At 35.6% G+C, this 18351-nt stretch overlaps 1 protein-coding gene across 1 annotated transcript in view; it reads left to right on the top strand.

Moving 5' to 3' along the window:
* Positions 1–18351, top strand: part of DNTT (DNA nucleotidylexotransferase) — a 94443-nt gene that overhangs the window by 18661 nt on the left and 57431 nt on the right. The window contains exons 4-7 of the mRNA XM_008949884.1: positions 3042–3212; positions 4465–4536; positions 6985–7108; positions 8983–9115. Coding sequence (XP_008948132.1) covers positions 3042–3212; positions 4465–4536; positions 6985–7108; positions 8983–9115 — 500 coding nt within the window. The remainder of the gene's footprint in view (positions 1–3041; positions 3213–4464; positions 4537–6984; positions 7109–8982; positions 9116–18351) is intronic.

The following is an 18351-nucleotide window of genomic DNA, read 5'->3' as shown; positions in this document are numbered from 1 at the left end:
AAAAAGAACTTGAGAGAACATCAAAACTCACAACAGAGGAAACATCTGACTCCTATCACCCCACTTACAGAATATATATTGCCCATTTGTTTTACAGTACTGCATATGTTGTATTTGTTCTTATGTATGCAAGTTGGGATGAAGCCGTGGTGCTTGTGAGCTCAAACTGGTAGTTTCCCTTTTTTCTGCATTGGTTGTTTTTCCTAAATGAGAATTATGATGTGCATCTGTCTTTAACCAGAAAGTACATAATTAACATAGTCCATAATATACAACATAGTCAAGCAAATGAGGATCTTAGGTGTGGAAAAAATAAAAAAAAAATTAACAGTTGAATAAACCAGACAAATATCCACTGCAAGAGCTTTAAAGACAGATGTAAGGAAGCTAAGGTTTTGTGCACTATATTTTTAATAGAATGGGGTGAGGTTTTTTGTTAATGCTGTTTTGATGGTGGTTTGTTTTTTTTTTTTTCTTCACAAAGGAGGGTTCTCCCCTTCCCTTTGATTCCTTATACCCATGTTGAAAGTAAATACTGGCAGAAACTTCCAGATCAAGCACATTGCTAGACAGCACTCTATCTCAAGAGGTCTTCCATGAAATATGAAAATGGAGTTGCACAGCAGTTAATAATCAGGATTGCTGATAAATTAATATACAGATAAGGGGAGGTTTCTTCCAGTTAGATTGACAATATGTGACTGATCCTGACAGAGATCAAGGAGTGAAATTATACTGGTGATATAGAACAAAGAAAGCAAAATCTTTGTAGCTAGCCCTAATTAATTATTTTCATACACTTTACCTTGGAAGCATGGGAAAAAGTAAAAAGGAAAATGAAGTGGTTTTGTTCAGCTGAGGTTTCTAGTTCTTCTAAAGATATACTGTCAAACCGGTTCAGATCTCATATTTTTTATTTAAGAGGAAAGTTTTGCAAATCTTAGTATCACTATAGATGATGTTTTCATGATGAGTTTGATAGAGACCTTCATTTTGCTTCACTGAGACTATAATGTTTATAATCTGAACAACATATCAGATGGTCTATTTTTCCAGAACTGACCAAACAATTAAATATAATATGTAAGTAATCTATGGTCATTGTGAAACATAAATCTAATTTGCAGAAGTTTTAATGATCTAAATTATTGTACATTAAGTAAAATCTTTTCCTTGTATTTTAAATCAGGCTATATTCGTTCAGTGCAGGGTGACAAATGCTGTTCTCAATTTCGCGGATGGAATAAAGGGATGACGTCACTGGATGTGCTGTCATGACATTTAGTGGGCTTGGAGCTGACTCCAGTTCACCTGGAGATATTACATATGTAGCATGTGGGATGTGCAAGGCCTGGTGGTTTTCACTTGACTTTATCTTCCACCATAAAACATATTAATGTGAAGATAAAATTCAAAGTAAAATCTAAATTTATTTTTCTTTAAGCCATATGATACTTTTAATTACAAATGAAGTTAAATCTGAGCCTAAATATGAACAGTGATCCAATAAACACTGAGTACAGGAAAAAGCTGTTTAATCTTATTCCTTTCTACTATCCACTGCAGTCATTGTTCTAGTAAGCCATTTGCTGTCAATATCTGTATCACAGGGTATTACTCATCCTTATTCCAAAACCATTTCTGAACAGACACTCAGACTACTGCTTAGTGAAGTGATAATTGCAGGCAGATGCACATCAACAGCCACTTCTTTGTTATTTTGTAATGTTTCATGGGTCAAAGAAGAGAGTAAGTTGGAAAACAAGAAGGATATGCAGCAAGAGATAGAATGAGATGTGTGGCCCTTCCAAAGCTGGGATCTGTTAGCTGCTCTTTTGACACTGGTTGAAGAGTAAGAAATGGCCTCTCTGGCAGGAGCGCAGGACAAAATACAGTGTGGGAGCTTTGCAAGGCTGGCTTGTTGATGGTCAGTACCTCGCCTGCCCTGTGCTGTTTGAATGGTGTGCAAGAACATTCCTAACAGCCAGGTGTGGGATGCATTTGAGATAAATATTTTGAGTGGTGAAAATCTCTTCTGGAAATGGTACATTCTTAAACACCCCTGAAGAATTCACTTAACTTTTTGCTGTCCTGAAAGTTTCTGAGGTTTTGATCGAGGTTTTATTAAGAACTCAAATTTCCATCTGTTAATCAGTGGCATACCTTCATAAATTCCTGTCTGAGGTTATTCAGAAATATTTTTATCCACATTTGTTCTCTCTCAAAACACAGTATTCTACAGTGGGAAACAAAAAGACTGCTTTTCTTCTCCACTGCTGTGCCATCTGTCCCCTGCATTGAATTTCTAAAAACTGCTGCTTTTAAAATATATAAAAATAGATATATTCTGTGAGGGAGGGAAGCTGCATAAATGATATATGGCTGTTGGGTGTGTGTGTTTCGTGCTGCTTTTTTTTTTTTTTTTTTTTAATTTTACTGGCAATCTCCAGGTAGTTTTGAGTGCAATGTCAAATAAGTCAGGCCAGGGAGAGGCGAAGTACCATAAAGAAGGTGTTTGTCTCTCTCCATGCATCTGAAAAATGAGGAAAAAGCAAGTTTGTTCCTCAAATTACTAAATCAAAGCATGGCTACAGGTTCAGAGAGAAGTAGGTGATTTCTAGTATTGCTACAGACTCCTATTTGGTTGTGTCTGAAAATGAAGATGTCACATACTTATCTGCCCTATTACTTGTCTTTGAGCACAATTCTAAAAATTATGATGCTATTTCACATTGGTTTAATAGATCTGCACAGAATATGGAAAGTCTATCTCACAAAGATTTTAAAGTTTGGCTTTGTTACAGATCAGAATCTTTTCCAACATTTGCCTCTAAAGGTAATTATGATGATACTTGGAAAATCTCAAGTGGTTAGAAAATCATGTTGAGTTTTTTTTTTTTTTTTAATGAACTCTATCTTTTCACCCTACTACAAAGAAATCATTCTTGAATTAGCACACAAAGTAACCTGTCCAAGAAGTATACTGAATAATTTAAGCTTTTATTAACCTTTAACTTTTTTCTACACCTCTTCATCCCCAGGATGCCTTTGAGATAATGGCTGAGAATTATGAGTTCAAAGAAAATGAAGTATTCTGCCTAGAGTTTCTGAGAGCAGCCTCTGTGCTGAAGTTTCTTCAATTTCCAGTAACCAGAATGAAAGATATACAAGGGTTGCCCTGCATTGGAGACAGAGTCAGAGATGTCATTGAGGTATCATACTTCTGAATTATCTACCAATTGATTCTTTTACAGGTCTGCTTTTAGAGGTCACAGAGTGCAGCATTGATATCTGTGTGTATATACACAACCTTCTGTATTTCCTGTAATAACATTGTATTATCCTTTTTACTAAGAATGCAGTGACTTCTGGAATCTTTTTGTAGTAACATAAGTTCTGTCATGGAACTCCTACCCTTGGGAGTAAAGGTCATTAATGAATAAATATGAATTACTAAGTAATGCAGTATCATCTTTGTATGTAATTTTTAAAGAGACTGATTTGGATGTGACAGCCTAACTGTTAATAGTTTTGTTCACGTGACTTCTGGCCTTGGCAACATCACTTTGCTCACCTGAATGCTTTATTAGAAATACTATTTTTGTAAAAGTGGTAAATATTTTAGTACTTTAATGTTAAATCCTACCTTGCTGTGAGTTACAGCACAGCCTTTTATCTAGGTGATGGATGAACTTTACATTCTCACTGGAGCTTTGAGTATTCCCTGCATTTTTCTTTAATTCTTAGCCTTTGCAGGACTCCACATCTCTCAGGTGCTGTTATTCCACCAGGGAGCTGATCAGAGGGTCTCAGCTGTCTGGAGAGGCCATTGCTTAGTGTTGTGATTCACTCTGGCTCCTTGTTTGCTTCGTTCCACAAGTTAAGAATGTAACCTCTGAAGTGCTCTTTGTACATGTTACCTGGGGACTGAGAATTCAATTACGATCCCTCAGACAACAGGATGATCTGGGGAGTTTTATTGGTGAGGTTTTTTCTTTGTTAGATTTATCAGAAGGACTGAAAGAATTGTACAGTCAAGGAAAAAAAAATATACCTGATCTTATAATGCTCTTGCTTTTGAGAAGATAAACTCACCCAAATAATGAAATCTAATTTTCAGGACAACTCATTGATAGCTTATGATAAATAACTGCTTTCTGGCTGTGAATTTATGACTAAATAAGTACTGTGAAATATATTCCATGGTCCCAGTTTCTGCTTCATCCTTGAGTAAATTTATGGGTAAACAAGTACTGTGAAATTTATTCTATGGTTCCAGTTTCTCCTTCACCCTTCAGTAATTTTCTGTCTTGAAAAGGATTGCAGAATTTGATCCTAATGGAGTAAAGCAATATGCTCACTAAGGATGCTCTCCATGTTTTTACATGTTGATAAGACTATCTTTTAGATTATTTTACTAAATCTTACCATTTTTTTTTTGAGTAAATTTTTTTCTTTGTTTAGGAGATTATTGAAGAGGGAGAGAGTTCTAGAACTAAAGAAGTGTTAAATGATGAACGATACAAATCATTTAAGGTAAATCTTTTGAGGTTTGTTGCTGTTTAAAATTGCATCTGTTTTCCTCTATTTAGTAGAGCTTAGATATAACCATCAATTTTATTATAAAGAAACAACCAATATCAAGAATAAAGAAAGGAAGGTCTTGAATAAAGAGAAAAGAAGAGAAACTGATAGATTAAGGAATAATGGAAAAATCAGTTACCTTTCTAATTACTGTGATGCATATACAGTTGCTCTTCCATTCTCTCTGACATGTAATACAAGTATGAAAGGATGTTCAGTGCTAGTTGTTCATGCCAGCTGTATCAGTGCTCAGAGAAGAGGTGTAGTTTCACATGTAGGGCAGGATTCAGGAACCAGACTTGCTTATTAATGGTAATAAAAATTGAGGATGAGGCATTAAATCTTATGTTTCAGGGTTTAAGAAAATTTCTTGGAAATTAGAATAAAAACCTAGCAGAGGACATATTATCTCAAATACACTTTATGCTTTGTTTCGCATGCCAAATTACAACAGACGTGATTATCTTGTTAGCTGAGCACAGTCTCAACATTTTGGCTAAACTGGCTGTAGCAATTGTTTTAATGACTTTCTAAGAAAGCCAAGAAGAATTCCCTAATATTAATGAATTCCTATATTTTACTGTTTAGCATCATTCTGCTAACTGCTGCAAATCATTCATCGTGACATAAAAAATCACTGCTGGTCCCAGGACCGCAGTTATCAAACAGCTGACATAAATGATACTGTCTGTGTCTTATATGTAGGGTACCTGAGTGATATGGTCAATTTACTTCCTTATGAATGTGGATGATGCAGAGAACAAGTTCATGTATTTCACTTTCAGCAGCTGAAAAAGAGCAATACTTGCATAAACAGTTGAAGAAATGTGCTACCTGCTGTTCACACTGTACTCTTGGCACTTTCTCTAAATTGACATCTAAAAACATACTGAATAATAATTAATCTTTGTATGGGGGGGAGGAAATATTGTGAATTTTTTTCCCCCTAAAAATTTCACCAGTGGCATAGAAGAATTTTTCTTTAATTCTCTATCTCAATATTAGTTAAGTCTCTTGGAATCATTCTAAACCAAGTAATAGATGCTTTTGAAAATCTTTTATCACCTGAGAAACATCAGAAGATAATAATGTAAGTATTTTAAAATCACATTATTTCACAAACACCAATGATTCAGAGAAGGAATAGGCAATTTTATCAGTTGTATAAACAATATAGGGTAATCCCTGTTTAATACTATCCAAGATTTTAATTTTTCTCTTTTCTTAAATTCAGTGAAAATAATTAAGATAATCTCTTCAGAAAAACATAAAAGAAAGCTAGCATAGTTAGAATTCAGAGGTTGTAGGTTCAATGGAAAACAGCAGTTTTTTTGTCTTACACAGTTACTCATTTAATTCAACAAAACTACAAAGAAACTATTGAGAGCTTCAATATTGACAAACTGAACATAAAGAACATGCTTTCAGGCAAGCATGAAAGCTTTCCCTTTTGCTTTTATATCACTGTTCATCTGAGATATTGATCCACTGAATGATGCTTACACCTGTGACATTTTTGCTTTGCATCCTTTATTGGGGAAGAAGTCAGTGTACAAACTTACTTTGGAATAAATGGACTATAACCATACTAAAACTTCAGAGCTTATAGGTTTGGGATTTTTTTCCCCCAGTGGGCAAATCAATGAAATCTGTACTCCAGATAAGACATATAGAAATTTAGCTTGTCTCACATGAGGACTGAAGTATTTATTATAAGACTGCAATATGCAAGTAAATAGAAAGTACCTTTTATACTTGAAATTGAATCCCATTTTGGAAAACAATATTGGCTGTGACATCCAAACCTGTTTTATATAATGCAGTGTAAGAGTATATTTGTTGTCTTTATGTACTTGCCATCTGTTTCCATGCATCACTGAGACCACTGCCCTCGGTGCAGAATTTTAAGAGCTACAGGGTTCCCACTGACCTCATCTCTCAGGACTGCTGCAACACCATCATGTGTACAACTGACAGTTGTTAGTGCATATAATGTAAGATTGTCATCTCAGTCAGATTAGGAAGATAGACTTGACACATCTCTTATCCTCTGAAGTCAGTGTAAAGGAATCCAGCTACTTATTGTTAAGAACTAGCCTTATTCAACACCTTAGTTGAAAGTGTACAGTTAGGTGAATTACATAAAGATGTTCAGGCTACTACTTTATTGTTATTTAGATTTCACTTTAATTAAAAATGTCCATGTTTAAAAAAATTATGTTCAACGTAACTATGCAAAGAAAGGAAGCTGAATCTGTATGTTTACACCATTGTTTATCTTCATTGTAAGATAAACTCTGCCTCAATACCTTCCTTGTGAAACTTCATTGCTATCTACTTATTCACTCACTGCTCCTTTAGAAAACATCACTGAAAAGTGTATTCTTCTACTGACCATAGCAATTTACTTCAGTCTTTGGAGTGGGAGTGAAGACATCTGAGAAATGGTACAGAATGGGTTTACGAACTCTGGAAGAAGTAAAAGCTAACAGGACGCTGAAGCTATCAAAAATGCAGAAAGCAGGTAAGGTGAAATTCTCATAAAAACCTGTGTCTCAGCGCTCTAAGAATTTGATAATAGAATCAGAGGAGGTGGCAAAGTTCATTTCTAGAACTATTTTGTTGCTGCAGTGTCTTGTGAATATTAAATTATTGGGTTAAAGTAATGTTTCAAAGAGTCATTTTGGTTAGAAGAGACCTTTAAGATCATCAAGTCTAACCATTAACCCAACACTGCCAGGTCACTACCAAGCCACGTCCCTCAGCATCAAATCTACATATCTTTCAAATTCTTCCAGGGATACTTAGCCTTTCAACCCCTTCCCTGGGCAGCCTGTTCCGGTGCTTTACAATGCATTCAGTGTAGAAATTTGTCCTAATATCCAGCCTAAATCTCCCCTGTTTCAAACTGAGTTTGTTTTGTCTTATCCTATTGCTTCTTACTTGGGAGGACAGACTGCCCCTCACCTTGTTACAACCTCCTTTTCAGGTAGGCGTAGAGGGTGATAGGATCTCCACTGAGCCTCCTTCTCTTCAGTATAAACAGACCCAGTTACCTCAGCTGCTCCTCACAGGCCTTGTTCTAGACTCTTCACCAGCTTTGTTGCCCTTCTTTGGATGTGCTCCAGCATCTCATTGTCCTTCTTGAAGTGAGGTGCCCAAAACTGAACACAGTATTTGAGGTGCAGCCTCTAAACACTGTTTACAGAGCTCAAAATTAAAAATGGTGTAATTAAAAATATATGTTTTGTTTTCTAATTGCTTATACAGATAATAAAATCTGCTCTTATGCACAAAATTATTAATGGGTCATATTGCACATAGCATGAAAAAGTTACATTAGGAAAGCCCAGAACTATTTTTCAGATGTGACCTGTCTCATTCAAGGCAGCCCTGCTTTAGTGATGAATCAAGATTTGTAAGAAAATACTTGTAAAATTACTTCCATAATCCTAGCACATCTTAACTTTAAAGTGTTAAACATGGTCAAATGAATAGTGTTGCTTCCTCACAGAAGGAATTTGTGTGCATCATTTCCCTAAATAAAGGAACTAATTTTTAAAAAAGAATCAGTTACATTAAGAAAAGTGGATTATATAACATGACATTAAAATATTGTAACTCCTCTTTTCATTAGACCCCTGTGTAGAAGACATCACCTCAGAATCCCTTGGATCAGCTTGCCAAATTTCATGCTCCTTTGTCCTTTTTTCTCTTACATGTCATATCCAAATGTGAAGCAAGCTGCAGGATCGAGCTGTTTTTATACAAGCTCTGTGATTAGACATCAATATAGCTGGGATACTTCTCATGCCTCTTAGCCCCGTACTTGGGTAGAACTCCATAATTTTCTGAAGAGCACCTTTAAAGTAGTATGTCCAGAAATGTCATTGATGGGAGCTTGTAGAGAAGTCAGAGTAATTTACAAATATTCAGTTTCTCAGTAAATGGGGGAATTATCCTGACTTCTGTGATGATGACATAAATACATAATTGATAACAGGGAAAAAAAAATCTATAAGAACAAATGTAAGTGAAAGAAGAGGCTGTCTCTTGCCTGTGGTGCACAACATTCAAGGCAGGTGGCTGACTCCAGGAATGATGGGGAGGGAGGAAAACACTCCTGAAGAGGCTGGGTCAAAATATATTTCTTCCCATTGCATGTCCTCAAACAAATCTGTAGTTTCAGATTCAAGATAGAGTATTTCTTAATTCTTGCTGCTAGATAGGGTTCCCTTGCCCATATATATGAGTGGAGTATATGTATGAGCATAGTATGAGTTATGTGGTTTAACTTCTTGATGAGAGTAGGCTGTTTTTGCACAAGGCTTACATACTGCTGTGTAGATTTTGATAATTTCACAGAGTGATCATCACTCTTTTGCCTTTGATTTCCAGGGCTTCTCTACTATGAGGACCTGGTTAGTTGTGTATCTAAGGCAGAAGCGGATGCAGTAAGCTTGATTGTCAAGAATACTGTGTGTATGTTTCTACCAGATGCTTTAGTTACCATAACTGGTGGTTTCAGGAGGTGAGTGAAAACAAAAGACGTCACTTGGCTGTTTTACTCATGATGATGGTGTGTTGGAAAAATTATAACAACTTAGTGGGAAAGTATCAGAATTTGTTTTCAGTGCTTTTGGCGTTATTTTTGTGTGCGCGCGTGCACGTGTGTGGTTTTTTCCTTTGTTTTTGTTTTGTTTTCCCAAACAAGAGAGCAATTCTATGGCATTCCTCTATTCCTGTGTTTAATGGTTGGTTTGTCAGAAAAAAGATCTAAAAATATCTTGCTAGAAGAATGATCTTTAGATCACATACTGTGCTTGAGCATATTTTTTTCCTCTTTTAGTGTATCTGAATTCCCATGGCTGAGACTGCTGTAAGGCCATGCTTGAAAGAAAAATACAATAGTTTAAAGGGAATCTTAGTGTTGTGGTGGTGGTTTTTTTTGTTGTTCTCTTTTTTTTTAAGAGAACTTGGTCACATGAGACTGAAATGTGCTAAGGCAAAGTTTGTAGTGTTGGATGTGTACTTCACAGTAAACACTGACTAAACTGAATATGAAGCACTGACTAAACTGGATATAAAGCACTGACTAAACCAAACATACTCCAATCTCTGTATAGATAGGCTGATCTCAGAATTTCTTTCCTGCGTGGTTTTCGTTCCTAAAGCTTTTGGTCTTGCTTTGTAAAACCAAACCTGAAACTGTTGCTCAGGACATATGAAAATAATTTTTTCAGCACTTGTGTAGATTTAGGAAAGCTCTTAAATAACAAACTACTGAGACTGGTAATAGTCTTGAGGAGTATTGGTTTCCTTGCTCTGTACTCATTCCCCTGTTATGTCACTGTTACACATTGTCATGCTCACAAAACAAAAAAAAAAGTAGTCTGTACCTTAAGTCTTCTGCTTCTTGATTTGTTACTTTGTGAAACTTTGACAATGTTTTTAATATAAAAATATAATTAAAAAATACTTATATTCTCTTAGAACTCAAAATATGCAATTCTGTCACTCTTTCATGCAAGTAAAACTGGTATGAAAGCAAAAGACATAAACACGTTAATAATTAATGTATCACTTGTGTGATTTATTGTTGTGAGTCTATATAAGCCTGCTTAGACTTTCTCCAGGGCAAAATTAAGACCTTATATAATTTGTAATTTCTATATACATGCACAATGATCGTGATGAATGTATTTTGTTACCTTTGTGTCTTTATCACCTCACGATATTTATAGTTATTCCTTGTATGTCACACATTTAGTGTAAGAATGTTTGCAGCCACCAGGTATGTAATTTCTATAAAACAAAGTGATTGATAAGCATTAGGCTCGAGTGTGAACCCTGACCAGGGTAAAAGGAAAAAGACTGAATTTTATATTCAGAACCCCAAGTGTCATCATTCTGTGAGTCCTTGTTTAAGAGGCGTGTGATGACAATCTCTTCACACTGGTGCAAATCAGTCAGGGACCTCGTGTTAGTAACTTGGATATGACTAATTAATAGCTGTCTACATAGGTCACGGAGTTTCAGAGACAGAACTGTTGCTACACTGCAAATTCTCAGATTCTTCTGATATGATCTCTTTGTGAGCTTTGTTGGCAGAATTGTTTCCAAAGTTTGAATCTCTCACACTAGATTGAAGGCTATTGTTTTGCTTATTATTTCAGGGCGATACGATAGCTATTCTCTTCTTCATTAAGAAGAAGCTTTTGTTTCTCTAAATGGATGTGTCAAACCAGAAGATAAATTATTTAAGTATCTACTGATGCCTTGGGTGAATAATCCTACATGTTAATGAAGTGCCTTTAAATATACAGAGAATATATAAAATCCCCAATATTTCAAAATGTCAGTCCTAAATGATATTTTACCAATCCATGGAAAACAAATGCTGCAGTGCAGGAGTTGTAGAAAATGTGATTAAATGGATGGAGATACCTTTATTAGGCATCTGCATTTGAATTACTAAACTGCAATAGAGTGACTACATCTGTTCTTTTTTGCCTGTCTCATAGTGGCAATATTCATTAACATGAAGTATGTGTAAGCTGACTAGCTCAAAGTTTTCAATTAACAAATTATTATTTGTTCCTTTCATCATTATGTAAATACTTTAATAAAAGAAGTAGGCAAATTTTATTAATCAAACAACTTTACTTGATTGCCTCATATTACACCTTGTACACTACTAATGGAAAAAATACTGTATGATTGCTCTAAATAATGTATTAATTTCCCAGTACCCAAATTTGTCTTGTTTAGTAGATTTGTTTCATAACTTGGAAAAAATTAGCAGTTGATTGTGTTCCTCCAGATGAGACCGAGAGTTGAAAGTCAGGAGTGTAAAACCTTGCTGACTATAAGGAGGAACTGGATGAATTACGAGGAACAGAACTTCCATTAGTGATCCCGTGGTTATGGAGATTCAATAGGGTAGAGATAAACTACAGGAAAGTTACATTCTTTTTGCCAAACATATCAAACCCATGGCTGAATATATTTGATGAGTTATTAGACTTTTACATTCTTTTACAAATCTATTTACATTAGATTCCTGGAACTTCATGAAATCAGGTGATATAGTATTTCTTTCAATCACAATTAAGAGGCATAGTATAAAATTCAAGTAAATAATAGCTTATTTTGAAACCCCAGCCTTTTTTTTGTTTGATTTAGGTTTTATGTTTGGTCTTCTTTATTGCTTCTTATTCTAGTCTTAATGCTATTTGGTGCTTATAGCAGCTGTAATCGTGGATGTTGGTAGATGAACCGTGTTTTGGGCATGAATGAGGGAGCAGTATGAAGGATTAAGAGCAAACACAAGAGAAGGTGCTATCTGCAGTACAAAAGCATCAGGGCATCAATCCCTCAATAGTCAAATTGCAAGCACAGGTGAAGAAGTAGACTTGGCTGGCAGTTGTATATTAGAGAGCAACAGCAAAATGAAGAGAAGGATGGACAACAGATAGAAGATGATGGAGCTTGAAGAGAAGAGACAAGGCCTTCCAGTATCTTAGGGGGGCCTACAAGAAAGCTGGGGAGGGACTTTTTAGGATATCGAGTAACAACAGAACTAGGGGGAATGGGGCAAAGCTGGAAGTGGGCAGATTCAGGCTGGACATGAGGAAGAAGTTCTTCACCATGAGAGTGGTGAGACCCTGGAATGGGTTGCCCAGGGAGGTGTTTAAGGGGGGTCTTTAAGGCCAGGCTGGACGAGGCTCTGGGCAGCCTGATCTAGTGGGAGGTGTCCCTGCTCATGGCAGAGGGGGTGGATCTGGGGGATCCTGGTGGTCCCTTCCAACCCTGACAGATTCTGATCTGTTTTAGCAGAGGACTTTAGAGCCCTCATGGCTCAATGGTTGGACTTGATGATCTTGGAGGTCCCTTCCAAACTATGATTCTATGAATATTTTGAGCACAGGTTTGGCTGAGAGTCTAAAAAGTGTGTTAGGACACTGATCACTGCTTGTGTCAAGGAAGCAAGATTGCAAGATTAAGCTGGTAGTTATCAATTTGCAGATTATGTAGTACTGGAAACTACTGTTAGATTGTTTCTAGTTCAGAAGGGTGAAATATTCAGGACAGAAAAAAAAGCCATAGACAGGAAGTGAAAATCAAACTACTACTTTGGATTATGTGGTTTCTTCTTAGAGTAAGGCAAGAAAATTGGAAAAGCTGATGCAATCTTACTGAAAACATACCAAGACCTCTTCCTCTGACCAGTTCAGTTGTGTACTGCTCATGTCCTCTCTTGCTCTGCCATTCTCTAGTTTCAGCTTAGCCCCAAAATTCTCTTTTACTTCTTCTCAAGGGTCCTATAACTGAAGCAGACTGCAGTGTTTGCCACTTCCTTGAAGCCTTCTCTTTCTGAATTTTTGCATCTTTCTGCCTGTCTTCACAAAATAATAGCTCATAAAACATCTTTAATCGGAAGTGCTTTCTTTATGGTTTTGGTTGGAAGTGATGATAATGCTATATTTGGTTGAAGGCAACTATTGTCTGAATCCATAAAGGAATATAAAGACATAAAAGTAACTGAAATAAAGGGTTGTGACTGCAACACATCGGTATCTCTGTAATCTGAAATCATTCACAGAAGCAGAAACTAATAAATTAACAAAGTCTGGGTGAGTTCATTCTTTGTTACTCCCCTACAGAAACATGATCTAACTGCTTGTAAAACATACTCCTAGCTTCATCTGGTATAGTTTTGTATGAGAGATTGGGAGAAGTTTTTTTTTTTCATTTATAAAAAATATTTTTCTAATGCTTATCTGGGTTATTTTGAAACAGAAATAACAACACTAAAATGTTCTACTTCTGTATTTCTATACAACTGTGGCTGTGAAATAAATCACACCCACACCATGTGGAATGCATTTAATTGTGTATCTAGTTAGGCCTGTCAGTTTGACTGTAGAGAAGGAAGTACTGAAGATGCTGATAACGCAATATAAAGCGTACCATGGACAATGTTGTCAGAAAGACTGAATTTGTCGTGCAGTCGGTTTGAATCGGGAATTGGCACAGCATTATTTTCAGTACCCAGCCTCTCTTACTTGGTATTGCTGTGACTTAAAGCAGTTTTCTTCAAGTTAATGAGACAAATTCTGAGGTGGGGAATAGCACTTCATAGTAGAATTTACAAGAACAACTGAGGGTGAAATTTCCCTTCCAACATGGAGTTAAAGAGAGGCCCTGGGATGGGGAGAAAAGAAACTTCATTTTAGCATGTGGCATCCCTGACTAAGTACTGTGTTTGTCCCAACTGTATCTGAGGCATGAGTGTAGTTTAGGTTTATGTATGTTATCACTTGTAAACGAGAGTTAACTTGATTTTGCTGCTAATATTTGGTTTTGCCACAAGCAGTGACTTAGATTGAGGGCTTCCTACGAGCAAAAATACTTGGAAGAAACATATCCTTTATGTAGTTATGGCTTCCATTTCTATACTGGTTATTCATATCTCAATACACATGTTCACAAAACCCAAATAAGTTCAGAAAAGGATCTGGAATAAGAATTAAATACCATAATAAGGAAAAATCATCGTGTTCATTAACTGCATTTCCAGTATGGCTTTCTGTTAGTGTTTGTGTTTCAACCATATGATTCACAAAAGATTTACAAACTAGGTTTCAATTTTCTGGCGTTTCATTTAACACACTCAGTTGTGGTTAGCTCTGCAGCAGCAGGACTGTATCACTATGGCCTTAACGCATAGTTACTATACCATCAGTAGACACTTATTTTTTAGAAATTACCTAGGCATCCTGTTGGTATTACAGTTTCACTTCTGACTTTCTCAAATGAACTTTGCTTAGACACACTTTTGTTAGATTCTCCCATCTTTGCCTTAAGATAGGGTGAAGTAGATTAAGGAGACCATTTTAGGTAAGTTTTTATATTGCAGTGCTTAGGAAGGCGCCCAAGTGCCTTGGGCAATGTGTAAAGCAGAATGACTGTGCCTATCAGCTATTATTTGTCTTGCTGTGTGACTAATTCCTCCATCTTGCATCAGTCTTTAGGGAAGTTTTGTCTCAGATCCTCATATTACTGATTTTTTTTTTTTCCCCTAACGTGAGGCCAAATGTAGATTACTATCTCCTTGCTTGAATTTTATATAATTTTTCAGAAATCGAGATTTGAGGCTCTAACATTTGACGATAAGAGTTGCTAACAGAAAAGCAATGAGCAGAGGAAAGGACAGGGTCAGTGTGTTTATCAGGCAGCACTGCCATGCTTTTTTATATTACAATGCCAAAGTTTCTTTCCTGTGTGCAGTGACATTTCCTACAAGGCAAAGGAATGCATAGAGGAACAACATGGACATCACTCTGGAATTTGCTGTTATGTATTAAGAAAATAGTTTAAAGGTATCCCTCCTTCCAGTCTCAGAGATAAAGTGAAACAAAATAGCTGGGATAAAGAAAACACTTCTGGAGATTATTTTACAGGCTCATACACTGATGAATAAGAAATGTTTTAGTGGCACCTTCATTTCAGAACTGGGACTTCTATAAGGTGTCTGAAATCACAATTATCTAACTGTAGCGATACATTGCTTACAAATGAGAGAGTGTGAGATTGAATGTATGATGAATATTGCACTTCCCAAGCTCTTGGTATATACTCAAGACCTTGTGATTTATTTAACCGGGCCTCTGACTGAATTTCTTGTTAAAACCTGATAAAAAAAGCTCTATTTCACCTTTTTGCATTGGATACTCCTAAAAAAAAACGTATTTAGCAGGCTGTGGGGGCTGCTATGAGGCTAGAACACCTGATGTGACTCCAGATCTTTCAGTTCTGAGAAACAAATGTAGTTGAAGTCCTCTTACACAAATTTTTTTCTTTCTGCTCACATCTAGGATTAAAACAGTGCCAGACTTCACTTAATACAATTAATTCAGCAAAAGATGTTTTCATTATGTTTTTAGGCAAACTCCTAGGCAGAGGTTCCTTACTCTACACATACCTTGTTGTTATAATGTATCTTTACATTCACACTATTCTTAAAAATAGTTATTTCTCTGGGATTTTTTTTGTTGGTATTTCTGTGGGGTTTATTTCCTGCCAAAACACAAGCTGTAATGAGGGGAGATATAAGCTGTACCCAGCTGCTCAAGCCTGAATACTGTCATTTCTGCTCATTTTCCTCCACTGCTGTTAAAAGAAGCAGCTTTTTTTTTATCTACTGTTATGTAGTTTTGTAAGGGAGAAATCTGGTACAAAAGGAGCTGTGAGGCAAGCTGCTCACTGAACATTTGAGCTGATATGATAGTTTGCACACATTCTAATTTAAGCAGATCCTGGTAAAATCTAACTCTTCTAGCAACAGATTGAAGAGATGATATAGCTATCACTCATGAGCATTATGTTGCCTCTGAGAAACTATAGTACACTTTTGGATGAGGCTTTTGAACCGAGCTGTTCTAATCTGATCTGTTTGTTCTTAAAATTTAGTAAAACAGCTTCACTTTACTGAACTCCCTAAGTTTAGAAGTGCTTGACCTTGAGGTATTGGGTTGCTGTGAATAACATTATTCTGTGGCAGGAGTAGGAGGCACTACAACTGGGAAAGACCAGAGATCATCAATAGTTTCTGCTTCTAATTTTCTGTAACCCATTAAAAAATAAGTTGACAAAGGAGAAAATAATTTTCGTCCAAATGAATGGATAGCTAAGTTAATTTAGAAGATAATCTATCAGAGTAATTCAGACACTTCCTTTTGTCATTAGAACTTTGATTATTTTTCCACTCATTTCATGTATTATTAGCCATGATGATTCGTGAAGTCAAAACTGATGAATAAGGTATCTAAAAAGAACTGTGTATGAATCCGTGAAACAGTTGAGTACTCAGCACAGTGTATTCTTTCAAAACCTTTCAAATACTTGATTCAAGATTTTTTACATGCCCTTCTCCACTCAAACCTTTAACACTTTGACAGGTTTATCAGCTCATTAGAGGGATGCAGTTTAGTTATATACATCTCTTCTCTCTACAGCTAGTTCAAGTGATGGGTACAGAGTGGAGGTAGCAATGATGCTGATTTCTGTGAAGCCAGTTTTACACTTGATATGTAGTGCCAGAAACTCCTTGGATTAGCCTTACAGTTTCCACAATAACCTATACCTCCAGGAATGCATTTGTAGCAGTCTTAGCAGTGTTCAGCATTTTCCATATCTTATCAACACTGATAATGCCAACTAGTAAGCCAGACCAATACAAGTAGTGTTTATACAGGAAGATATCCAATCCAGGATTATATTATTTTATGAATACCACAACAAAGCCGCCTGTAGTAATAATTTGGGTTTTTTTTTAAAGGGAATTGAAAAAAATTAGAATGAAAATCAAAATTAAGGGAAATGTACTTCCTTGTCAGGCAGTCAATTTGAAATTTTAGTTACACACTGATACATGATCAGATGTCTTACCATTTTACTTCTAGAGAAAGCTTTTAAATGAAACCAGCTAAAATCTTTAAAATTACTGCATTAATAACTGCTTTGTGGTAATTATAATATTTGTCATTGCAGAGAGTATAAGGAGTATTGACAGTAGCATTTTCAAATTACAAAGGCAAACTTAGAGGCAAAACAACATATTACATACACTACTAGGAGTAAGATAAGTTATTGTCTTTAAAACAGATTATTTCTTTATAGTTCACATAAAAGTAATGTTTTTTCATTTGATAACTGATATTCAATGTTAAATTGAAAACAGAACTGCGCAGTTAATAGAGGTAGTACAAGAATTTCTAGTAAAGATGCAACTATTTCTAGTGTAATAAAACTAAAATTTACAGGGCTCTAAGTGGCTTTGATCACAAATTTTAAGTAGGTTGCCTTTTCCTATGAAAAGTTATTTTAAAAGGGTGTGTTAGATAAAGTTGTCAGATGAGCTTGAGCTAATAACTACATAGATCAATTTGGCTATTATTGGAGGTGGAAATGCCCTGTTACAGAGAATCCTGCCAATAGATGTGATAAGATACAAAAGTTTAAATTTTGCAACAATAAAAGAGAAGAGAAACTTACTGTGAGCACATAATTTGCGTATGTGTGTATACAGTAATTATACATATATAAAGACTATATATAAAGGAAGAGCAAAATGACAGCTAAGAATGGTATTAAAATAATTTTTCTCTTTTTTTTTTTTTTTCACGATTTGCTCTGTAAAATCACTTTCAATCATTTTTGGTACATAACGGTCAAGCATTTGACAGTTCTGGGGTTCTGAGTTATATGGAAATATTTTTAGAATGCTTGCCACTGCATAAAATCAAAATGTTAATGGCTTCACTAAGTCAAATTAAATTTTAATGGCCATGGTTTAATTTTTCTCTTAGTCTGTTCACATCCTTTAAGCAGCATTAAATGTGATTCAGTTGTCTTCTAATATCACAACTGACCTGAATAGCCTTTTCAATTAGCCTTTTAGATGAAGCAGATCTGATACATTTTAAATAAATAAAGATCTCTTTTTATTGTTTAAATGCTGATATTCACAGCTCATTTAATCCATTTATTGAGATGCAATGTCAAAAGAACAACAGTTTCTTTGTGCAATGCACATATTGAATAAAGTGTAGAGATAAAAAATCACAGCATCTCTGTTTTCAAAGTGATGAAATTGAAGGAAGAGGAACACAAAAAGATGTATTTAAGATTTTAAGAAAGGCTAATGACTGAGAAATTGAGAAAATTACTTGCCAAGAAATTACACATTGAAAACACTTTACA

The sequence above is a fragment of the Merops nubicus genome, unplaced genomic scaffold (genome assembly GCF_000691845.1).
Source record: "Merops nubicus isolate BGI_N331 unplaced genomic scaffold, ASM69184v1 scaffold7851, whole genome shotgun sequence".
Lineage (NCBI taxonomy): Eukaryota > Metazoa > Chordata > Aves > Coraciiformes > Meropidae > Merops > Merops nubicus.
Note: the sequence above shows the minus strand (reverse complement) of the source record. Positions and strands in the feature narration are given on the sequence as shown.